The sequence below is a fragment of the Neomonachus schauinslandi genome, chromosome 15 (assembly GCF_002201575.2).
Source record: "Neomonachus schauinslandi chromosome 15, ASM220157v2, whole genome shotgun sequence".
Lineage (NCBI taxonomy): Eukaryota > Metazoa > Chordata > Mammalia > Carnivora > Phocidae > Neomonachus > Neomonachus schauinslandi.
This window is the reverse complement of record NC_058417.1, coordinates 59,534,405-59,559,325: the sequence shown is the minus strand read 5'-3', so window position 1 is coordinate 59,559,325 and position 24,921 is coordinate 59,534,405. Positions and strand designations below refer to the sequence as shown.

At 52.1% G+C, this 24,921-nt stretch overlaps 1 protein-coding gene across 2 annotated transcripts; it reads left to right on the top strand.

Moving 5' to 3' along the window:
* The first annotated feature begins 244 nt into the window (after window positions 1-244).
* On the top strand, window positions 245-24,921 carry RAB40B (RAB40B, member RAS oncogene family). Of its 2 annotated transcripts, none has more exons than XM_044921627.1 (6): window positions 245-483; window positions 19,649-19,709; window positions 21,524-21,584; window positions 22,247-22,324; window positions 23,122-23,287; window positions 24,570-24,921. In XM_044921627.1, exons 1-6 carry the CDS (start codon window positions 315-317, stop codon window positions 24,839-24,841), a joined length of 807 nt encoding a protein of 268 aa, XP_044777562.1. In that variant the 5' UTR covers window positions 245-314; the 3' UTR covers window positions 24,842-24,921. The 2 variants fall into 2 exon arrangements, with proteins under 2 accessions (XP_044777562.1, XP_021536418.2); XM_021680743.2 differs by having other exon boundaries at window positions 23,065-23,287.

Genomic DNA, 24,921 nt, shown 5'->3' with positions numbered 1-24,921 from the left:
CGCCCTCCGCTCCGCCCCTGCCCCGCCCCCAGTCCAGCAACAGCGGCGACTAACAGATCCTCCTGGGAGGGGCGGGTGGACTATGGCCTGGAGGCGGAGACGAAAGAGAGATGGACGGGCAGCCCAGTCAATGAGCGCGCGCAGCCGCCCTAGCAACTGCGGCTCGCCAATGGCGGGGCGGGGCGGGCGTGGTGGGGCGGGGCTACGCGCTGTCAGCTGCGGGGGCCGCCGGCCCGCTGCGATCTGCGGACGGCGGGGCCCGCTCGGCACCTCGGTGCCCGTCAGCCGCCTCTGAGCCGTCCCGCGGGCCGGGCATGGGCGCAGGCGTCGGCGGCGGCACGATGAGCACCCTGGGCAGCCCTGTCCGCGCTTACGACTTCCTGCTCAAGTTCTTGCTGGTGGGCGACAGCGACGTGGGCAAAGGCGAGATCCTGGCGAGCCTGCAGGATGGCGCGGCCGAGTCCCCGTACGGCCACCCGGCGGGTGAGCGCGGGGCTAGGACGGGGGAACAGAGCCCAGGGAGCGCGCGGTGGGCCGGGGGAGCGCAAGGGGGCCCGGGGAGCGCGCGGCTAGCCGGCGGTGGGGTGGGGGCGGGGCCTGGGGAGCGCGCGGCGGGCCCGGGAGCGCACGGGAAACCAGGGGAACGCGCAGCGGGCCGGGGATCTGACTGGGGGCCGGGGGGAGCGCGCGGCGGGCCAGGGAGCGCTCGGGAGAGCGCGCGGCGGCCTGGGAGGAGAGGGGCAGAGGGAGCGCCTTGGGCCCGGGGAACGCGCAGCGGGCCAGGGAGTGCAGGGTTGGGGGGACCAAGGGAACGCGCAGAGGGCCAGGGAGCGCTCCGGCGACCCGGGGAGGGCGCGGCGGGCCGGAGTGGAGCCGAACCCAGGCACCAGAGTAGTGCGCCGAGGAGCTGGAGGTGCGGGGACTGGGAGCGGGGCCGAGGGGGCGCAGAGAGGAGCGGGGGTGGAATGCGCGAAGGGACGCGGATCCAGGAGCGCGGGGCTCACCGCCCGCCTTTCTGCCTGAGTCGGGCGCGCGCTTCGAGGGAATCCCCCGCTGCACCCTCAGTTCCCACGTGGGGAATACAGCGCGTCCTCCGTAGTCTCACCAAGGTCCGCTTCCCCGCGGGAACTAGCGGCTGGGCAGGGTGCTGGGGTACTTCTGACCCGGGATGACGGCGAGGCGGAGGGGAGCGGACGGACCACACAGGTGGGGTTTGGGGAGTGGGTAGCCGGGCTGCTGTAAGTGGGCCCAGCCGGGAGGCGACAAGCGCGTGCAACGCGTTTGGAAAGGATGCGTGGGGGTTAAGGAGCGGCCGGGAGGGAATGGGGCGTGGGATCCGAGCGCAGCGGGCGGAGGCTCCCAGGTGGAGATGGAAGCGGAGGGAGAGAGGAAGCAAGAGAACTAGTCTGGACGCTTCTCCAAGGTTCCTGGCGTGTCCGAGGGGCTCCTCGCCCTGGCGAACAGGCCCGGGAGAGCAAGAAACCCAGATGACCCTCGAGAATGCGGCCTGAGGGCGAGGAAGGGAAGCACCATAGAAAGTGAAGGAGTGTGGGTTCCAGGTGGGGAAGCCAGAGGACTCAGAGCTTGAGGACAGTGGGCAGAGGGTCCCCAAAGTTTGAGGTTTGAGGGCCGCAGGCCCCAAGACGGGGTGGACATTAGGAGGGAAAGAAGGGCAGGGGAGAGGAGAGGAAAGTGAGGTGGGCAGAAAGCTGGGCCAGCAGGCAGGAGAGTCAGGGTCTTCACCCAGGTCGGCTGCCCCGACGGTGCAGGTCTGCAGGTCGGGTGGCTGTGAAGGGCACCTGCCTGCGATCACCTTTTCACTGTCATGTCAGGGGCTCAAGGAGCACTTCCAACACAAACCTGGCTGCTCAGGGTCTTGCCCCTCTCTGTCTCCTGGGCTTGCAGTCGGGTTCTCCAGAAGCAGAAGAGGGCAGCCCGGGAAGTGGAGTCTTGATGTTCAAGCCAGCCTAGGTGTGCTTCCCGCCCTAACCCGGCAGCGTAAGCTTGAGAAGACAGTGCAGAGGAGGAAGTTTTGGGTCCAGGGGCCTCACGGGGAGATAACTTGATTTAAGGCAAGAGGGGCAGGAGGTGCAGGGCAAAAGTTGTGGTAGGACCCAAGGTGGGCTATGTGGGGATGAGGGATGTAAAAACAAAAAGTGGTCTGCAGAGCTGGCAGAGGGAGGAAGACTGTGGCTTCTGAGCAGGGATGTGAGCGACTTAGGCGGAATGGCCCGAGACAGGCCTTTAAGATTGGAGGTGTGGGGGTGGGGAGAAAGTTGGGGAGAGTTTTGGGTTGGTTCTGGAGAACCGATGCCAAGAACCTGGACTCTTCCTGAAGCTGCCAGTGCGAGAGTCACCCAGGGGACTTGTGAAAATGCAGATTCTGTCTCTGATTCCAGATCTGTGTTATCCAAGGTGATGCCATCAGCCACGTGAGATTTTTTAAATTTAAAGGAGTGAAAATAAGATACAATGAAAGGTTCATATTAGCCACGTTTCAAGTGCTCAGCACTTGGCTCCTGACAGGTGTGGCAGAGCCCTGCTGGAAGGCTCAGCTCTGGGGCTTAAGTTGCAGGAGGGCAGCAGGTTTTGTCTGTTTCCTCCACAGCGGGGTCCTCAGGGCCTGGGCGCAGTGGGTGGAGGAGTAAACATTGAACAAATAAAGCACCAGGCTTTTAAAACTGTGTGCCTGGGGGGAAGAAGCTGTAGTTTTGAGTTCCTGTGAGTCGGTGAGTGATGTGCAGCAAATGGGAGGAGTGTGGACAGAATATGTGTCCTGGTTGTTTGAACAGAGGCTTGGGTACGCTTTGTTGTGTTACTTTCTTTTTGTTATATGTGAACTGAGCACTTGTAAAAGCAACTAATTAACGCTTTCTTCTAAAGGTTTTTCCTCCACACAGAGGGAGGATTTAGGTTAAAAAGACACTTTCCAGGAGATTGTAAGGAGTTGGAATCATTGTCAGTATTATTACTATTACTATTATTATTAAAGACACGTTTCACTTTGCATGAGTACTTCGAGGAGCATCGGAAGGGGAGGGCATTCCCAGCCTCCTGTTCCCATCCTGTTCCTACCCCCTTACCCCCTCCTCGTGTGCACCCCTGTTGCTCTAAATTTGCCCTGGTTTCTGTACTGAGGCTGCAGTGCCCGCAGTCCCTCAGTATCAGATGCTGACCATGAGTCTTTTCTCCACCACTGTGTCTCTGACTTCTGTATTTTGCTGTCCCTCTAATTAGCTACATTTCATTTCCAGCCATTTTCCAGGAAGGGCTCATGAGTATTTTCATGTTTGAGAATGTCTGTCCTTTGTCTTTATCTGTGAACAGTATCTCGGTTAGGTTAGAATGTATCCTCAGGCTGAATGTTCTTTCCCTCCACACTTTGTCCCCATGGCTCCACTGGGCTGGCTCGCTCGCTCGCTCCCTCGCTCTGAGGTCCGCTGGTATCTCCTTGTGGGTGATTTGCCTTTTCTTCAGAGTTCCTCAGCTTAAGCGGACGTATCTCAAAGTCGAATGCTTGGTGTTGAACTTCTGATACACTGTGTACTCTTTGAATTTGCAGATTTTGTATTTAATTTCAGGGAAATGTACTTTATGTCCCCTAAAACATCTGTTACATTGATTGGTGTTTACATCAGGTTTCCTACTGCTGCTGGGCAAATTGCCACAAACTTAGTAGCTTAAAACACAGATTTATTATCTGACAATTCTGGGGGGCCACCATCTCCCTGGGATGAAATTGAGGTGTTGGTAGGGGCTGTGTCGTTTCTGGAGGTGGCAGCAGTGAGTCTGTTTGCTTGCCTTTCCCAGCTTCTGGAAGCCTCCCACACTCCCCGGCTCCAGGCCCCTTCCTCGCCTTCGAAGCTGACAGTAGTAATGCTTCCTGTCTCACGCTGCACCCCTCCAGCCTGACTCTCCCTCTTCTGCTTTCAGGAGCCCTTGTGATGGCGCTGGGCCCATTTGTTAATCCATGATAATCTCTGTATTTAAAGATCACCCGGTTAGCAAACCTAATTCCTTCTGCAGCCTTACCTGCCCTTTGCCATGTAAGCTCCTAGAGTCATGTATTCTGAGGATTACAGCGTGGATACCTTTGGGGAGCTGTTACCATGCTGCGTGCCGTACCCATTATCCTTGTGCTGGATCGGTTTAGTTGTGTTCCACATCCCTTCACTTCTCTCTCCCTGCTTTGATCTTTTTGTCTCTCTCTTCTGAATTTCTGTGGGCATCTCAAGCCTTTCCTATTTGTTGGTAATTTTTATTTTAGTAAACTGTTTCTAGCTGTTTCTAACCTTTTTATTAGTTTAGTAAATGATGTTTTGGTCTTCAGTTTTTTCCTTACTCTTACAATTTTCATTTACAATTTTATTTTATTTTTTTTAAGATTTTATTTATTTATTTGAGAGAGAGAGAATGAAAGAGAGAGCACATGAGAGGGGGGAGGGTCAGAGGGAGAAGCAGACTCCCTGCCGAGCAGGGAGCCCGATGCGGGACTCGACCCCAGGACTCCAGGATCATGACCTGAGCCGAAGGCAGTCGCTTAACCAACTGAGCCACCCAGGCGACCTCATTTACAATTTTAAAAAATTTCTTTAAATGGGGCACCTGGGTGGCACAAAAGGTTGGGCATCTGACTCGGTTTCAGCTCAGGTCGTGATCTCAGGGTGGTGAGATCAAGCCCCGAATCGGGCGCCGCACTCAGTGGGAAGTCAGCTTGAGATTCTCTCTCCTTCTGCCTCTGCCCCTCCCACTTGTGCTCTCTCTCTCTCCAATAAATAAATAAATCTTAAAAATTTTTCTTTAAATAATTATTTCATTTAAAAAATCTCTCATTTTGCCAACTTAATGTTTGTTGGTTTTTTTAATATATAAATTTTATTTATTTATTTGACAGAGACACAGAGAGAGAGAGGGAACACAAGCAAGGTGAGTGGGAGAGGGAGAAGCAGGCTCCCCGCCAAGCAGGGAGCCTGACGCAGGGCTCGATCCAAGGACCCCAGGATCATGACCTGAGCCAAAGGCAGACACTTAACGACTGAGCCACCCAGGCGCCCCACCAACTTAATGTTTTTGTTAAATTGTTCCATTGCATGAAGTAATTGGGATGAATGTCCTTCTGTTCCTTGGGTCACGTTTCCTTTCAGGTTGGGTTCTTTGTCTCTCTTTCCTTTTATAACTTTTTGTTAAAGTGTGATACACACGCAGAATAGCTGAGGGGCCCACCTCCTACTTTTGGGCCTGCTGGCCCTGGAGCCTCCCTCGGATCTGGAGGGTTGGTACCTCGTTCGGCCTCTTCTCCCAGGTAGATGTGGTGAGTAAAAGGCCTGGACAGCCAAGCTCTGTTTGGGGAGTGAAGTCAGGGCCACCACTGGGCTCCTGCTCTCTGTTCACTGGTGAGGGTCTCTCCCCTTGGCCCCAGCTGGTGGTGTTTCCAGCACGGTGTTACCTTTCCTTCTCTGGTTGCTGAGTTTCTACAGTGGGAGAGGAAGATAGATGAAACAGACTCTAAATTCTTTTTTTTTTTTTAAAGATTTTATTTATTTATTTAAGACAGAGAATGAGAGAGAGCACATGAGAGGGGTTAGGGTCAGAGGGAGAAGCAGACTCCCTGCCGAGCAGGGAGCCCGATGCGGGACTCGATCCAGGGACTCCAGGATCATGACCTGAGCCGAAGGCAGTCGCTTAACCAACTGAGCCACCCAGGCACCCACGGACTCTAAATTCTACAATCTCTTTGCCTCCCAACTTTTTTCCCAAACAGACTCACTATTTTCTGATTACTTTCTCCTGGCTGCTTCCCCAACTTCCTTTTGCCAGCAGGAACATCCCATCTTTCTTTCTCTGTTTCATTTCTGCTAACAGCTAGTAATAATAGTGCCCCCCCCCTTTATCAAGAGCAGAGAATAACGATCTCATGAGATAGGTTACGTTATTAGGCCCAGAGAGGGTGAGTAACTCTCTCAGGATCACACAGCGTGAGTGAGAGCAGGAGTGTGGATGGTGTGGCTGGCTCTGTGCCCCTTCTGTGGCCCCTCTGACTCAGAGCAGTGGCTTTTCTTCCCTGTGAAGACCATCTAAATGCTTTTACTTAGTGACCTTGTTGTGGGGTTTTTTTGCCTTTCTGTTTGCCTTTGACAAATGTTCTGCCAGCAGATGCCTACACACCACCGCAGACGGTGGTGGGTTTGCTGATTTTACAGCTACTCTGCGGTTTCCCTTGGCAACCACTTCAAGATTCGAAACACGATTTATAAAGCCATCACTTTCAAGTTTGAACTGAGAGTCGAATCATATTTTATCCCTAGTTCTTTACAGTGTAATTCCTTAAGAAGGAGATGATCTTCTACTTCCTTACCTTCCGTGGTGCCACCAAGAGCATACGGTAAATTTCTTCAGTGTATTCATGTTTTAAATTATGTCATAAATGCTTCCATGTATTTGACAATAATAAAACTGCCTTTGTATCAGATTTTCTCCTTAAAAGCCAGTCATTCAGCCCTACCTCCCTGTGTCCTCTGGCGCCTCCTCCCTACAGTGGGGACTGCCCCTTTTATCTAGCCTCTAACCCCAACCCAGGGAGACCCTGATTTTGGGTGATGGGCAAGGAGGGGCTCAGATCCAGCCAGCCCAGTTTCCTCCTGTGCAGAGGGTCAGCTTCTGGCTGGAAACCCCCCCCCCCAGCACCCCCTGTGTCCTCTGTCACTAGCTCTGGGGGCTACAGTTGCTGTAGGATGGCAGCCACGTGGTCCTGCCTTGGTCCTGCCGGTCACACCTGCTTACTCCTTGCTCAGGCCTTTTGGGGTGAGGAGAAGCAGCAGGGTGTGTCGGAAGTGACGGAGCCTATCACTCTCGTCACAGGCTGTGAGCTGATTTCCCATTAAGAGATTTTTTTTTTTTTTAACATTTGTTTGAAGCTTTCTTCCTCGGCTTCTTCAGCTTAATTAGCTGCAAAGAAGGAATTGTGTGTAAGCAAAAACTGAAAAGAGCTGCGGTGTCCAGGAGATTGGGCTTTAAAACATCGGAGACGTAGATTTATCAGATCCACAAATAAAACCGTGTAAAAGGCAGTCACCGCCTGAGATAGCATCGAGGTCTCCAGGTTTCCCTTCTTCAGAAGGGCCTCGCTTTAGCTTTCCTCCTTGGAGGCCGGCACCAGCTTCCCCAGGAGACCCCACACGCCCTCTGCCTCTCTCCAGGCTGTTGGAGCAGCTCCAGCACCTCCTGAAGTTGGTCCCACTGTCTGCACCACGCTGGCCTGAGATGCCGCACTGCCCAGCCCCTGCGTGGCCTGCTGCCAGAGACGCCACCCTTCGGGGTTCTGCCCCTTCGTCTGTGAACACCTCCGTTCCAGAGACACGGCCTGCCCCAGCCTCTGTGAGGACCTGGAGGTCGCAGCCCCTGCGGATGCTGTTCTCAGAGCGCGCTCGCGCCTGCGATCCGGCATGTTGCTAATGGTTCCCCATCGCTTCCTCCATCTCGTCTCCCACCGACCCGCAGAGATGAGGCGCGCGCACCACAGTGTGACTTTTCAGTTACAGGGTTTCGAGAGAACAGTGCTCGCCTTTCAGATCCTTCACGGGACACAGTATATCTAAGTGTATTTGATATGTGTCTGTGTGATACACTCTATACACAGCACACACACATGTGCACAGTACTCGTGTACATGAGCACACACGTATGTATACGTTCACAGACACGGCTGTACGTTATTTTTGTTGCTCTGATTAAGGCACGAACTTTGTGAAGAGGTTTATCATTGAAGAAGCAGATTCTTCTTTTCTTAGTTCTGGTAACGTACAGAGATTTGTCGGACGTGAAGCTACTTGTGTCGCCCTTGAGATGGTTTTATTTGTTCACAGCATATGTTTGCTCTTGGAGAACTTTCTAATCACCACCAGCCCCGTGGCTGAGAGCTGGCTTGTGGTCCGTGTTTTCCTGAGTAGACCTGCACTCCCGGAGTTAACCTCTGTTTAGCGGAGCGTGCAGTTTGGAATCCAGGCCTCGGGCAGCCCAGCACAGTCCTTCGCTCATGGGGAGCTCGCATGGGACTGTGTTCGGAGACGCGGCTGGGGAGAGAGGAGGCTCCCACGCTGCTCGAACCGCAAGGTGGGAAAAGAAGGCAGCTGCCCCGGGCGCATAGAGTAGCCTCACCACCACTGTCTCAGCAGGATCCAGCCTGGGACTCGGCCTGGCTTCGCAGCCCCTGCACGAACGCCCGAGTTTCCCGCCTGAAACCACCTGCTAACGGTTGTCCCTTGGGAGATAGTCCCATAAAGCCCTGGTGGAGAGCCACGAAGGTCATCACCACTGTCCCGGGGTTTCCTTGGCTGAACGTGAACCTCAGGCTGTTTTTGGTTTATGTAGGCTGTGTATTCCCTCCTCTTGCAGCCAGTAATTAATGAATTGCCTTCCCCAAATGGGACTCAGCCAAGTTTGCTTGTGACTCATGACACAAATGGCATTTTATTTGGTTAAAAAGAAAAAGGAATTTACAGAGGCAGAATCCTACATATGCGTATTAAATTCTCGTGGACCCTAATACAGAAGGTTGAAATGTATTGTCTTAATGGGAAAAATAAATTGGTAAATGTGAAAAACATTGAATTCTCTTTTAGACTAAGAAAATTCATTTGGAAGTAAAATCTGTTTCTTCCAGTCTAGAATGATGTGCTCGTTCCGGAAGGTAGACCATTGCCTCATGGGTTTAAATAGTCTCGTGCTGGTTTGACGTCCAGGAGAGGCAAAGCCAGAGGCGTCAGACCTGGAATCCATCCTGCGAGGCTGGGCGTCTGCGCTTGGCCCTGAGCGCCCGGTCCGTGAGCACTGGGTGGGGCGGGCAGTGGGGGCGCAGTGCAGGAACCCAGCGCGGGAACGCTGGACGGCCTGTCCATTTCCTGGGGCAGCTGTAACGAACGACCACAGACTGGGGGCCTAACAACAATGGATGTTTAATCTCTCTGGCTCTGAAGTCCAGGCGTCTGAAATCGAGGTGTGGGCAGGACCCCCCACCCCAAGACTGCAGGGGAGAATCCTTCCTGGAATCTTCTGACTGCCGGTGGTAGCCATTGTGTGCAGTTTGAACGAGGGAGGAAATGGACCTTGCAATTGACCTCTGTCTCCTGAGTGGCCAAGCACCCTCTGCGTTTGCTCTTCCCCTGGCAGGTGGTGGTCCACGGAGGGTGGGGGCCTGCCAGAAGCTGGCCCCTGGTCCTCCATCAGATGACACAGGGACTCGATCCTTCCCTCCCACACTGTCTTGGGTTCATCATACTTGGCCCAAAGGATGTGCCACTGGGCATGGGGAAGCCTGGGAGTGACCCAGGCCCTCCTGTGGTGTCTGGGGCAGCCATGGCCTCTGTGAGAAAAATCGCCCAGCCCTGGAGCTCAGGGCCCAGCTGGTCATGATGTTGGCCAAGGCTGGGCTGAGCCCGCACTGTACCTCCTGTCTGAGCAGGTCAGTGGCATCAGGGCTGGCCCAGCGGAAGAGGGGCTGGCCTCTTCTCTTGGACAGGAAACTGCTCACAAAGGTGTCCAGCTTGGAGACCCACTTGAGGGCACCCACCATTCCCACGGGCTGTGAGGACCTGGTGAGCATGAGCCTAGGAGGCAGCTCTGGGCTCTGGGTGCTCTGTGCCTGGCAGAGTCACATTGGCCTCCTGCAGCCTCCTTCCCACAGAGGAGGCCCCTGCTGCCGCCCGCCCAGACGTCTGCCGCTTCTGTGGGCTTCTCAGGGAAGCCAGTGTTGCCGTTTTCCAGTTGTCCTCTGATGATAACTGCTCAGCAGAGGGGCCCGCGTCTGCCCAGCACCTCCCCGGCTGGCCCCCCACTTCCTCTCCCTCTAGCCACAGTGACACACAGGGGCCTCTCGCCCTCTGATGCTTAGTGCCTGAGACCACAGTTATTTACCAGAAAATAAGGCCCCTGTCGTCTTCCAGGTGGGTGGGGAAGGTGACTCCGAGTTCAGGGTGGTTCATCCTAAGCTGTCTTCGGGAGCACAGACAGGTGAGCGGGTCTGCCTTTGGGACAGTCACTCAGCCGGGCCTGGCCATGACCAGCGATGAGGGCATCTCCTTATCCCAAGATATTATGTCACCTCAGCTTCTGCAACTGCAGAGGGAGGAGGCTGAACCAGGAGGCTCGGGGCTCCTTCTGAAGACACATGCAGCCTCTGTGGGTGGGAATGTGCTAGAATGCAAGGCTGCTGGCTGACTGAACTGACCGTCTAAGTGAGCAGAGTGTCCCAGACAGGAGGTGTTGGGGGGCCTGAGCCCACAGTGCCCCATGGGCCAGGTGGGCAGCCCCTGGCTGAAGTGGGCTTTACAGAAATGGTACCAATAGCATCGAGAACCATGCACTTGAACATCAGAGATGCTGCCCCCATTTCTTTCCTGGAGGATGGTAGGATTTCCCAGCTGTGTCTCCCAGACAGCAGGCCTGTGCAAAGTAGGGTGAGAACAGGGAGGATGCCCCTCCTGGCCTGACCTGCCAGGACCTGGCGGTGGTCTGAGTCCACGTTCCAGCAGTACCCCAAGTTAAGGGGTGACCCTGAGACACAGTGAGGGCAGCCTCACAGCCAAAGCACTGTGATTTGGAAGTGTTGGGACTCTGGAAAGAGGGGCTGTTGTCGGGCCACACCCAAATAACGGTTCAGAGACGATCTCACTCATGGTGGGGGTGGGCATGCAGGGGTGCCAGGCCCCACACTGTGAGAACTCAGTGTTCCTGGATGCAGCTGGTCAGCACAGAGCACTGGGTGCCCAGGCCAAGGTACCATGGTGGTGGTCCTATCCCTGCTGGGCAGATGGGAAAATTCAACTCCCAAAGTGGGGAATAAGTGGCTCAGGGCCGCTAGGGGTGGGAGCTGTGTGGACGAGCTGGGACAGCCAGGCCAGGAGGAGACTGGAGGTCCCTGGACTGTCCCTCACCTGGGGGCACCTGAATCCACCGCTTTGCTATTTCAAAGAGAAAAACGAGGAAGGAGAAACATTCAGGGAACATACTTTTCAAAAAGGAGATCTGCAGAGAGATATTTCAATTTCAGTCACTGCCACTGTGTAAACATGATGAACACACTTCATATCCCTGTCTAGAATGTGACTTGCTTTTAGAACCATTCAGAAACTCAAGGGGGCCCACTGAGGGGCCAGCACTGGCCTTGGCTGTGGGTGCAGCAGGGCCCCTGCCCAGAGCCCTTCCCACCCCTTGGCTCTGCAAGGCACCCGCATCTTCCAGCAGACTGTCCCTCTGATCCAAAGAGCTGAGCAGAACCAGCTCGGGGAAGGACTCATGTGTATATGTTTTCTTTGGGGTGAAATTCACATAATATAAAACAAACCATTTTATTTTTATTTATTTTTATTTTTTCAAGATTTTATTTATTTATTTGACAGAGAGAGAGACAGTGAGAGAGGGAACACAAGCAGGGGGAGTGGGAGAGGGAGAAACAGGCTTCCCGCTGAGCAGGGAGCCCGATGCGGGGCTCGATCCAAGGACCCTGGGATCAGGACCTGAGCCGAAGGCAGAGGCCTAATGACTGAGCCACCCAGGCGCCCCTCAAGATTTTATTTTTAAGTAAAGTCTACAACCAATGTGGGGCTCAAACTTACAATCCTGAGATCAAGAGTCGCACACTCCACTGACTGAGCCAGCCGGGCTCCCCAAACTGAACCATTTTAAAGTGCACAAGTAAGTGGCACTTAGTACATCCACAATTTTGTCCAACCACCACCACTTTTGGAAGGAAACCCCTCCTCCCAGCCTCTGGCAATCACTGGTCTGCTTTCTGATGTTTTCATTCAGCATTAGACACATTTCTCAAAAGCCAGCTACTCGAAGATGAACATGTTTGTAAGTGATAGTTAACCAATATTTACACCAGAAGAGAATTCTCCTACGTGACGGCACACATTTATGCCTGCTCACTCACTAAAATAGAAATAAGCAGTTGGTGCATGAGCTGAACTAAATTATTTATTCATCATGTGGAGCTAAAAGTAGAGTGAATGGCTTGGCATTTGATGCTTCCTTTTTTTTTTTTTTTTAAGAAGGCTAAAATTATATCTCTTCTTCTCTCTGTTATTCTGACTCACTCAATGAGCATTCCTACAGGCTTTATTCTGGAAGCTTTTGCGTGTTTTTCCTTTTGATGGTCAGAGTTTCCATTGGATTAGTTGAGTGCAGCGAACAGGAATTACACCTTTTGATCGTCACCTTGATACTATTAATGTCAAAATGTTGGGCTCTCATGGACTGAGCTATACGGTAGCCAGCAACAGAGTCAGGGACGAGGAGAAATAAATAAGAGAAGAGCAGACACGTAAGTAGGAGAAAAAAGGAAACATTGCAGGAAGGAAAGAGAATGGTTCAGTAAGTAAATTTGTGAGGAGAGGAGATTCTGGCCATGGAGAGAGGTGATCTGGGCATTCTGTGGCAGACACAGCTGTATCAGAGGTTTATCTTCAGAGACCCGGGGGTTTGGGGAAGAGTGAAGCTTTTGCTGGGGTGAGGCTGCCACAGGTGGTTGGCACACAGGCTGTGAGTAGCCGTAGCAAGTGCGCTCTTCCAGGTGGTGGGGAAACGGAGGCACAGGGGAGCATGGGGAAGTCACTGCTTGTCAGGACTGGGATTTGATCCCAGGCCCCTCAGAGCTCCTCCCTGTGGGGCCTTCAGAGTTGGGAAACTGTGTGGCCCCAGTGGGTCTGACCCATCTCCACCCCCAGCTTCCCCAGCTGGAGAAACCAAGGCACACATCACACAAGGAAACAGTGCTTTCTCAAGCTTTATCTCCCATCCCACCCCGCTTGCCCTGCCCCATCCCATCCTGAAGTCTTCACAGTATGGGTAGAGGGAGGTGCCACCTGGGGTAGTGGGGCATGCAGCTAAGCAGATGGACCTGGAGAAGTTCGGGAGTCGCCACCCTAAGTGAGGTTGCGTGTTCCCAGGGGTCAGGGGTCAGGGGTTAGCCTAGCTGAAGGGCAGGTTATTCAAAAGGGCTGTCAGTCATTGAGTTCAGTTTTAGTCACGATGGCTAATGAGTAAATCATGATTGTTGAGCTTTTAAGTACTTGTTTACTGTTAGTGAAATTCTGAGACACAGGTCATTGTACTTTGCTTTGAGAAGATGTTAAAATGTAGCTTTTTCCAGGATTTGCATGTCAGACATTCTCTGTTCCTCTCTCCACTCACTGTGCTTTGTGGGTTTTCTATCAGACTGGACATTTTTGGTGCACACAAAAAAGTTGGCTCTACAAGACAGTATGGTACTGGCCCAAAAACAGACACATAGATCAATGGAACAGAATAGAGAGCCCAGAAATGGACCCTCAACTCTATGGTCAACTCATTTTGACAAAGCAGGAAAGAATGTCCAATGGAAAAAAGACAGTCTCTTCAACAAATGATGTTAGAAAATTGGACAGCCACATGCAGAAGAATGAAACTGGACCATTTCCTTACACCACACACAAAAATAGACTCAAAATAGTTGAAAGACCTCAATGTGAGACAGGAGTCCATCAAAATCCTAAAGGAGAACACAGGCAGCAACCTCTTCGACCTCAGCCGCAGCAACTTCTTACTAGACTCATCTTCAGAGTCAAGGGAAACAAAAGCAAAAATGAACTGTTGGGACTTCATCAAGATAAAATCTTCTGCATACTGAAGGAAACAATCAACAAAACTAAAAGGCAGCCTACAGAATGGGAGAAGATATTTGCAAATGACATATCGGATAAAGGACTAATATTCAGAATCTATAAAGAACTCATCAAAAGTAACACCCAAAAAATAAATAATCCAGTTAAGAAATGGGCAAAAGTCATGAACAGACATTTCTCCAAAGAAGACATACAAATGGCCAAAAAGACATACAAAAAAATGCTCAATATCACTTGGCATCAGGGAAATACAAATGAAAACTACAATGAGATACCACCTCACACCAGTCAGAATGGCTAAAATTAACAAGTCAGGAAACAACGGATGTTGGTGGAGGATGCAGAGAGAGGGGAACCCTCTTGCACTGTTGGTGGGAATGCAAACTGGTGCAGCCACTCTGGAAAACAGTAGGGAGGTTCCTCAAAAAGTTGAAAATAGAGCTACCCTATGACCCAGCAATTACACTACTAGGCATTTACCCCAAAGATACAAATGTAGTGATCCGAAGGGACACCTGCACCCCAATATTTATAGCAGCACTATCAACAATAGCCAAATTATGGAAAGAGCCCAAATGTCCATTGACTGATGAATGGATAAAGAAGATATGGTGTGTGTGTGTGTGTGTATGTATATGCATACATACATATATGTATATGCATACAGACTATATTCCATTTATATATATTCCATATATATACCATTATATATACCATATATATGTATACATATCATGTGTATATACATATACAAATATATGTATAATGGAATATTAATCAGCCATCAAAAGAATGAAATCTTGCCATTTGCAATGAAGTGGATGGAACTGGAGGGTATTATGCTGGGTGAAACGAGTCAATCGGAGAAAGACAAATATCATATGATTTCATTCATGTGGAATTTAAGAAACAAAACAGACGAACGTAGGGGGAGGGAAGGAAAAATAAAATAAGATAAAAACAGAGAGGTAGGTAAACCATAAGAGACTCTTAACTATAGAGAACAAAGTGAGGGTTGCTGGAGAGGAGGAGGGTGGGGGGGATGCACTAAATGGACGATGGACATTAAGAAGGGTACTTGTTGGGATAAGCACTGAGTGGTATATGTAAGTGATGAATCACTAAATTCTGCTCCTGAAACCAATACTACATTATATGTTAACTAACTTGAATTTTTTTTTTTAAGATTTTATTTATTTATTTGACAGAGAGAGACACAGCGAAGAGAGGGAACACAAGCAGGGGGAGTGGGAGAGGGAGAAGCAGGCTTCCCGCGGAGCAGGGAGCCCGATGCGGGGCTCGATCCCAGGACTCTGGGATCATGACCTGAGCTGAAGGCAGACGCTTAACGACTGAGCCACCCAGGTGCCCCAACTAACTTGAATTTAAAAAAAAAAAATTCAGCCCCAAGCAGCTTAAGCAAAGAGGAGTTTACGGCCTCACCGGATTGACAATTGAAAGGCGGGCCTCCTTTGAGCCCAGGCTGGGTTCTGGTGCTTGAGCCTTTCAGGATTCTCTACTGCTCTTTCTCCCCATCTGTGTTTCCATCTGTGTTAGCTTACTTCCCAGCTCCTCTTCCACCTGGTGAACCCTGAACTGTATGATTGCTCCACCAAAGTTGAGAAAGTGGTGAAGAGCCCCTACCCCACACAGCCGGTCACTCACTGGTGGTTTTGGGTCACTGGTTTTTACATTTTGTCTATCATTGAGAGTTGTTATCTGCAGGAGGACTGGTTCAGTAGGAGCTGTGCAGTCATGGCCAGAAGCAGAACCTCAAAAGAGAGCAAACCAGGGGTGCCTGGGTGACTCAGATGGTTGAGCGTCTACCTTCGGTTCAGGTCATGATCTCAGGGTCCTGGGATGGAGTCCCACATTGGGCTCCCTGCTCAGCAGGAAGTCTGCTTCTCCCTCTGCCTCTCCCTCTGCCTCTCCTCCCTCGCTCATATGCTCTCTCTTTCTCTCGAATACATAAAATCTTTTTAAAAAAGAAAGAGAGCAATCCAAAAACAATAAAGATCTTGGAAATTAAAAATGTGATGGCAGAAATAAAAATTTCAAAAGAAGGATAAAAGATAACGTTGAGACAATTTTCCAGAATATTGAGAAAAAGAGATGCAAAATTAGAGAAAATAAGAGAATCATGGAGTAGGTTCGGGAGGCCCAACATCTTAGTAACAAAACCCCAGCAGGAAGAAAAAAGTGAATAATTCAAGACCATCTCCCAGAATTGAGGGGCACCTGGGTGGCTCAGTCGTTAAGCGTCTGCCTTCAGCTCAGGTCATGATCCCAGGGTCCTGGGATCGAGCCCCGCATCAGGCTCCCTGCTCTGCGGGAAGCCTGCTTCTCCCTCTCCCACTCCCCCTGCTTGTGTTCCCTCTCTCACTGTGTCTCTCTCTGTCAGATAAATAAATAAAATCTTTAAAAAAAAAAAAAAGACCATTTCCCAGAATTGAAAGATTTGCATCTCCAGACTGAAAGAGCCTGTCAAGTGGGCACCACAACAGTGAAAATGCCTCATAACAAGTCATGAGATTGCAGAGTGCTAGGCCAAGGCAAAGACCCTCCATGCCTTACAAGAGGAAAGACCAGATTGCATTTCAAAGGATCCAGAATCAGTTTGACATCTGACTTCTCAACAGGAACTCTGGGAGGTAGACGTGCACATTTCTGAATAAAAATTATTTCCTACGTCAATTGTGTGCCCATCCACTCTCAATGAAGAGTGAGTGCAGACTACAGACATTACAGACATGCAAAGTCTCAAAAACTATCTTCTACTTCTACTATCTTCTACTATCTCTCCTTTTCTCAGGAAGAAAAAGGATGTAAACCAACAGAGGGGGAGATGTGGGATTCCACAGTAGGAGAAGAGAGGGCCCAGGAAGACAGCATACTCCTAGTCTGCAAGGGAGTAGGACAGAAGCTTTGGGAAGATGCCACTAAGAAGGTGAAACACCTGAATGTTTGGAAGTACTAAGGGGAGGGTTGGATAACTGGAGGAGATTTTAGGGATATGTTCATGATAAATGCAGAGAAAACTAAGCAAATAAACAAAAAGGCAATTTTTAACTCCAGTAAAAACAAAAAGTTGTATGTGAAGGACAAATATAGTATACCACATGTTCCAGCTGCGGGTAGTGTTTACTTGGTCATATTGATGTAAAATTGGACATTGGTCTAGCTAAAATGGCAAATGACTATACTCTGTGCATGTGTGTGTGTGTGTGTAAGGGAGAGAGAGAGGCATGTGGAGTATGTCAATGAAAGAGAACTACATTTTCACCTTCCACAGTGGGAATTTGATTAATGCCTAAACCTGAAAATTCAGGAAGTAGGAATACAAGTATGTTGTTTACAAATTTGGAGATTCATAGCAGAAGAAATACAGAAAAGATGAAAATGGGTGCACAACACTGTGGTGGGTGTGGATCAGGTCCTGTCATTTTCCATATTAAGTCAGTAGACTTAAAATGAAACCATGTGTATATCTATGACTAATGAAAACAAAATCCAAGTATAGTTTTAAAAACTTATAAGGTGCTTGGGGGTGCCTGGCCAGCTCAGTTGGTGGAACATGCGATTCTTTTTTTTTTTGGAAAGTTTATTGAGCAATAGTACAAAGCTCCCGAAGAGGGAGGGGACCCAAGAGGGTTGCCCAAGCATGCAATTCTTGATCTAAGCGTGGTGAGTTCAAGCCTTATGTTGGGTGTAGAGATTACTTAAATTAAAACAAAAAACAAAAAACAAAAAAAAAAACCTTATAGGGTGCTTAAAAAGACCATGAGGAATAAATTCTTTTAAATTTATGAAAACTTATTTTTTATTGTGGACCTAAAAAATAAGTACATGAGGACACTGTGTAAATCAAAGGAGCCAACCCAATTCAGTGAGTTAATCTCCTAAAGGTTAAAAATGAAAAACCCGTCCAGCCTGTGAATGGTGAGAGCTCTCTTTTACTGTCTGGAAACAGACATGCCAAAGCCCACATTCTCTCTAGATTCAAAAATAGATTCCCAAGTGTACTTATTTGTTGCTTCACCTAGATGGCATAAAACCTTTAGTGTTCCAAGGGAAAAATTAAATATTTCCAAAATTAACTTTGAAGTTGCTCTCTGTATATGTTTTTATGTGTTTATATATGTTTAATTATATGTGTATATATTCTACTTACTTATTATGTGATTATACATTCTATTATATATTATATTTAATATATGTGTGTATACATATTCTATTATAGACATACATATTCTATTTTAGTGTGTGTGTGCCTCACGTCATATATGCCCAATGCTGACTGCTGCAAAAGGAAGAATATAGGCATTTGAGGTTGCCTTCCAGATAGTTCCGTGGGATTTTAAAGGACTGTGAAGAGGCCCTTGGTTGGTCAGTCCAAAGAGTAATTTCACAGAGCCTGAATGTACTGACCTAAGCAGTTTCCAGAATATCTATGCTCTGCCCTAAAACCTTGGGCAATGTGCCCTCAGAACGAGAAGCAAATTTGTTGTCACCTTTGCCATGCATACTGTATTGCCCTCAACCTACTTTAAAGACAGGAGGGTTTATGAATATGGCGTTCTTTTCCTTGGGGCTCTCGTGGGTGGGGGGTAGCTAAGTCTAAGCACTGTAGATCCGCCAAGGGAGCATAGCCAAGCTACTTGGAAATGGCACCTTCTTTAGCACTGCATTTGGGGAGCTTGCTTTCTGAGCCTTGGGTGCGGGGCTTTTTCTTTTGGTGGAGAGCTGCTAAGATTTCACACCCATTCCAGGACTTTCTCAGGGTGAGGCCCCCATGTAGGAGCTCCTCTCTCTTCTCCCGTCTGCCCCCCCGGAAGCACATTCCACTTTAGATTTGTAACTCTTAATCCAGCTTTCCTTGTCAAGATATCTAAAGTCTGGCCACATCCCAGAACCTTTTCAAGGCTGGTCTTCTCGAGGTTCGCATGCTTTGAGAGACATTCCTGAGTAAGTCTAAAAATGAAATAAATCAAGCACCACAGAGCCTGGTGGTGTGGTGTGGTGTTACTAAGCGGTTTGGATCCTTGTGATCATAAATTGTGTTGCATCTGTTTTTTGGAAGGGAGTACTCCTTTCTTGTTTTCTCTGGTCACTTAATGGAAACTCTGTCTTTCACGGGCGACTTGCTCTGTGAACACAGAAGTGGTTTCTCAAAGAAGTAGAAAATTGGTTTCTGGTGGAATGGGGAGGAATATTTTTCTTTTTTAAAAATGTTTATTGCTTTTTTTTATTTTAGAAAAAAATGCAGGCTCATTGGAGAAACTTAAAATAGGGAAAGTTTGGGGTAAACGAAGTAAACACAACCCAGAAATTTCCAGTTGTAACGTGGGGCTGGTCCTCACTGTTGCCCCCCACCACGCACATACACTCACAAATACACAGGTGTATTTTCTTTACTTAGTTGAGGTAATGCTTCATATCTCATTTTATATGTGACACATTTTACTTTACGTTCTTAGTGTGATAATTTGGGGAAATGATCTCAGTGTTTTAGCCTGGGATTCGAGCTTCAGTGTAACAGTCCCAGGACGGGAGGCGGGGCGGCAGGGAGGGTCACAGAGACGAGGGGGTGGGACATGGGGCTGCCCAGAGCTGCCTGCAAACGGGGGCATGATGCCGAACAGTTCAAGGGCCAAAGTCCAAGTCCGTGTCCGCTGGCTGCCGCTGCCCGCCCCTCGGGTGGCAGGCAGTGGCCGGGGAAGCCCAGGCCTTGGGGCGGCCGGGAGGCCGAGGCAGCTGGTGCCGAGTGAGGAGAGGAAGGTCGGAGGCCCCACAGAGTGAGCAGTGGGGCTGGTGGGCAGGGCCCGCGCAAACCCAGGGAGACCCAAAGCAAGGTCCAGTCTGCCCACCTCAAAAACTCTGCCCTGGTGAGAGGTGCTTTCTCCCCCCAGGAGAGTTCTCCTCTCTGGTGCCGTTTGCTTGAGCATAGCTGTGAGGCCCGCAGCACTTAAGCTGCCCGCACCCTTCCACAGGCATCGACTACAAGACCACCACCATCCTGCTGGACGGCCGGAGGGTGAAGCTGCAGCTCTGGTGAGTCGGGGCCCACCCCGGGCTCTAGGCAGGACGCGCGGCCCCAGGAGGAGAGGCTGTACCGGTACCCCCCCCCCCGGCCCCAGCAGACCCAGGGCTGCCCCAGAGGAGGTGGAGATCCGCTTGTCTGGGCCACCGAGGCATCATCCGTGGGAGGGAACACTGGGGCCTTTGTGGGTCCCTGGGGGTGTGTCCAGAACAGGCCCCACTGAAACCCTCTGCCTCCCCAGCAGCAGGAGGGGCCCACGGGTGGGATGGGGACAGACCCATGGCAGGTGTGAGAGGGCAGGAGCAAGAGGCCCTCGCCCGGTGTCTGGACTGGGTCTCTCTCTCATGGCCCAGCTGGCAGCCCTGGCTCTGCGGTCGGGTCACACTCCCCTGCCTCTGCCCCTCCTGCTCCGGGTGGGGCTGCGGAGTGGGAGAATTGGGGTTTCCTGCTTCGACTGCCCCCATGCAACTTGCCTGACTACTGTCCCCGGCCTCTGTGTCATCACTTCTCCTGGGCCACCTGCATGGCCCTCTTCTCTGCCCAAACATGCCTAAGCCCCAAGCCACATGAGCCTCCCCTAACTGGAAGCCTGTCCTCCTGCCATCCCCACCTGCCCCTTCCCAGGGGCAGTCAGCAGGGAGCCTTTCTCCACAATGTCCCCTTAGCACCCTGTCCCTTCCCACTGCCTGCCCCCCGCGCCAGGATGTTTGAGGTTGTGGGTAAGCCCCACCAGCAGCCTGTGTCCTCTGGGCTGCGCACTGCTGTGGGGCATCCTGTTCTCACCAGTTGTCCTCAGACTCCTGCATGCTCTGCCCGGCAACCTCTGCCCAGCCCTGAGGCCTGCAGGGCCCAGGGCTTATCTCGTCCTGACTCCCTCCCTCCCCGAGACTATCCGAGGGCCCCACTCTCAGCCCATGCTTGCCCTGGCCTCCGAAGACTGTCCCACATCTCCCCTGGGCAGCGACAAGTCTCCTGATTGCGTGTTTCATCTTGTGAATGCTGTCATGTGCCCACCCCCTCCGTTGCTCCTGCCACACCCTGGGGTTATCCACAGCACCCCACATCCAGGGACGTTCCCGCTTCATGATAGCCACCAGTCTCCCATGAAAGCTAGTGATTCATGCCCCAGGGCTGCTCTCCTCCTCTGTCTCCTTGCCCACAAACTTCCTAGCCACTTCCATCTGCGGGCAAAGTGGAAACTCTGTAGCGGCTGAGCTGCGAGTTCTCCATCGATTTGCTCCTCGACACTGAGGAGCTCCTCCCCCGTCTTGGGCCACGGTCAGCACCTCTGGCTCTCCTGAACCCCAGGCCCTGCCCTCCCTCATGGTGGCTCATCTAGGACTCAGAAAGCAGGGGCAGGTCACCACCTGCAGGTGACGAGGAGAAAAGAGAGAAGTTGTGCTGTTTGTAGCGAGGACGCGGTTGGACCTGCAGTCCCGTCCTCATCCCTGTGGGGGATCCCCTGTGGACGGGGGCGCGTTCATCGCACACGCAGATGTGTGTTGCCCTTACAAGAGATGCCAGGAGTCAGCACCCACCGGTCCTCAGAGCCGCTGCCGTGAGAACAGGCTACTGGAGTCCATCCCACGGGAATGTTGTTTTTCTTTATCCTGATTTATGGCGCTGGGAGCTCCATTCCGGTCATTCCAGGTGTCCGCACCCCTTGGGTCAGTTCTTTGTTTTGATAAACTTAGGGAAGTATCTGTAGTGGGATGGCCACTGACTGACAGTCGTAAAATGTGTTTGCTATGGCTCCCAAGTTCCAAACCCTGTTGTCAGGAAGAAGCAGGGATTTCTTCTCAATGGCCTCCATCATCTTTTCCAGGGATACATCCGGGCAGGGAAGATTTTGTACCATATTCCGCTCCTACTCTCGGGGCGCACAGGTAACATCCCCTGAGCCAGGAAGTTAACTGACTGAATAATAACATTTGGAATGTTCTTAAATGGATACCTGGAGGAGAAGGCAATTAAGCTCCTATATGAATTGATGCAAGAGGCTGAAAGTGTGCCAAGGAATGTCTGGTGGCTCGCAAGCCTTCAGCATCAGGGATGGGCGCCTGTGTGCGTGTGGACGCGTGTGTTATGTCCGCATGCACGTGGGCCTGTGTGCACATGTATGTCTGCGTGTGTTTGTGCATACATATGCATGCGGCAGGACCATGTGTGTGCACCGTTGCTCGCGTGATTGTGTGTGTGTCGAGCGCTCTGTCCGGGAGGGCGGGCCCTGCTCTTAGGAAGGAGGTGGTCCCTGCAGGCTCTCCACATCCCGTGTCCCTAGAGCCGCTTGTGGATGTGGGGGATCGAGTCCCCACCTCACCTTGACACTTGAGGGCTGATTAATGAGCTCATGAGATGTCATTAGAAATACTTATTTAACTACGACATTTGGTAGATGAACAAAAACAGTATGTTTTCTGTTAAAATAAGTAAAATGGTATTTAGCTGGTTGTGCATCTGTGACGGAGTAGCCTGCACACTGGCCAGCACGGTCCGGGGCTGTGTCCGCCTCTGTCCCGTAAGGTAAGCCTGGTGCCTCTCCCCCCAGGGTGTGATCCTGGTCTATGACATCGCAAACCGCTGGTCCTTTGATGGCATCGACCGGTGGATTAAGGAGATAGACGAGGTACGACATGGTGTGCCAGGCACCGTCCGCATGGGCGTGTGGGGGTGTCAGGCACGTGGGCCAGGACACGAGGCCTCAGCAACACGAGTCTGTGTCACCTCCCAGAACGGGCCGGGGCCCTAACTTGGAGACCCACCCAGCCCCAGGGGTCGGGGCCGCATACCACCTGCTGTGTGGAGTGGGTTGGTGGGTGGTGTTTGGGCTGCTGTCCGCCGGCACCCGGAGCCGCCCGACTGCCAGCGTGGACACGAAGTGGTCAGAACCACACGCACGGTGTCAGGTTCCTGCAGCCTGCTGAACCGCATGGCCGTAGACAGCAGGAATGTATGCTCTCACAGTTTGGAGACCAGAAGTCCAAAATCTAGCCTCAGCAGGGTCGGCTCCCTCTAAAGGCTCTAGAGGAGGATCCTCCCTGCCTCCTCCAGCTTCAGGGGGCTGCCGGCGGTCCTTGGCCTATAGACCCATCACTCCAGTCCCTGCCTATCCTGGCAGGTGGCTCTTCCCCTGTGACTTCTGTGTCCTCTCCTTTGCTTACAAGGACACCAGTGACTGGATTGAGGGCCCACCCCAGTGACCTCATCTTAACTAATTACATTCTGCAAAGGTCCTATTTCCAATAAGGACACATTCTGAGGTTCTGGGTGGGCATGAACTGGGGGAGGATTTACCCCGTACACCAAAGGTGCGAGCAACCACAAAAGCTCGCCAAGTAACCCCCTTGCCTTTCTCTAACCCTTCAGCACGCCCCTGGCGTCCCTAAAATCCTGGTGGGAAACCGCCTGCATCTGGCCTTCAAGCGGCAGGTCCCCACGGAGCAGGCGCAGGCCTACGCGGAGCGCCTGGGCGTCACCTTCTTCGAGGTCAGCCCTCTGTGCAACTTCAACATCACCGAGTCCTTCACGGAGCTGGCCAGGACCGTGCTGCTGCGACATGGGATGGACCGGCTCTGGAGGCCGAGCAAGGGTAGGCACCAGTCAGGCCGTCCTACAGCCCCCAGACCCTGGTCTGCCTCCCAGGACCCGCCTCAAGCCGCCATGTCCATCCTCAGAGTAAATGCATTTAATCTGAGAGGAATCACTATTAATAGTCTTGTCGGAAAGTTCACGAGAGGCATTTCTGAGGTCAGTGTGTGGGCAGAAGTGGAGGCAGGTGCAAACAGGCTTGTGCAGTGGGAAGGGGGCGGCACCTCCCCACGCAGAGCAGGACCCCTGAGGGCCGGCTGGCCAGGTTTCAGCCCATGGTTTTGGGAAGCACATATCGTGTCAGGAATGATTCACTTCCAACTCTTTTTTTTTTTTTTGCAAAGAGGGGAACCTGAGAAACAGAAGCACCTCGAGCGTAGTGGGCACCCTATAACCTGAGGTTGGAATACTGTTCAGATCCCTCGGTGTTAATCTGTCCAAAGACCTGTGTCCTCCGATTTCATCTACTTTGTGGGTCCTTTACGGTGTCAGTCCCTGTCACGGATTTCCTCACAGGAACCTGGCCGCATATGACTGTTACAAAACAAAAGGACAAAACCTAGAGTCATTGAACTGGGCGGCATAGGGAGCCAGACTGGATTCTTCTCAGTTAGGGATTCTCCATCTCAGCACCGCTGCCGGCTTCGACAGGGCTGTTGGCTCTGGGGGGGCGTTCAGTGTGCTCTGCCCCCTGCCCCCCCGGCGGTGGAAACCACAAGTGTCCCGGGGGGTCAAAACCACCCCCAGCTGACGGCCACTGCGCGGAGAGAGCTCTCTACTGAGACCCCCGGGCCTGACCCCTCAGGGGCTGCCCCACGAGTGCCGCCCTCATCAGGTCCCCCAGGGCCCCATCCCAGGGAGCCTGACTCACACGAGGAACAGTATAGATGAGACCGAAGCACTTGCTCCTCAGGCACGCTCTTGGGCATGTCCCCATAGAGCTGGTCACACGTGCTTCCGATGTCAGCGGTGTGGTGGTTGGGAAGATCATCCCTGACACCCTCGGTCTCTCACCCCAAACTGCAGTCGGGTGAGGCCTGCAGGAGGACCTCACCGGCCACCGTCTCCCCTCCAGGTCTGCCCCAGGGGTAGGGGTCTCCAGTCCAAGGCAACTAGAGCAGAGTGGCCCACCTCCGGCCCTTCCCAGGGCCACGCGAGGGCACAGTGGGTGGAGTGCTCAGCCCAAGTCCTGGAGAAGGAAGGTGGGCAGGCGAGCGGGCTGCCCTGTGGTCGGTGTGTGTCCGGGACAACGTGAACTAAGCCCGGTTCCTTTCCTTCCCAAGTGCTGAGCCTGCAGGACCTATGCTGCCGCGTGGTGGTGTCCTGCACGCCCGTGCACCTGGTGGACAAGCTCCCGCTGCCCATGGCCTTGAGGAGCCACCTCAAATCCTTCTCCATGGCCAGCGGCCTAAACGCCAGGATGATGCACGGCCGCTCCTACTCCCTCACCACCAGCTCCACCCACAAGAGGAGCGGTCTGCGCAAAGTGAAGGCCACCCGCCCGCCCCAGAGCCCGCCCAGGCGCTGCCCCAGGAACAGCTGCAAAGTCTCCTGAAGACGGCGTCTGAGCACAGACCCCGGCCCCTCCGGGAGAGACGCCAAGCAGTCGCCCGCGGGACGGACGCGGGACCGACG

What these genes read in the sequence shown, in the direction of transcription:
- RAB40B (XM_021680743.2), top strand. Translation starts at nt 315, where the DNA reads ATGGGCGCAGGCGTCGGCGGCGGCACGATGAGCACCCTGGGCAGCCCT. An exon ending in GGATTAAGGAGATAGACGAG is followed by an intron (nt 22,325 to 23,064) that starts GTACGACATGGT and finishes CTAACCCTTCAG; the next exon opens with CACGCCCCTGGCGTCCCTAA. An exon ending in GCTCTGGAGGCCGAGCAAGG is followed by an intron (nt 23,288 to 24,569) that starts GTAGGCACCAGT and finishes TTCCTTCCCAAG; the next exon opens with TGCTGAGCCTGCAGGACCTA.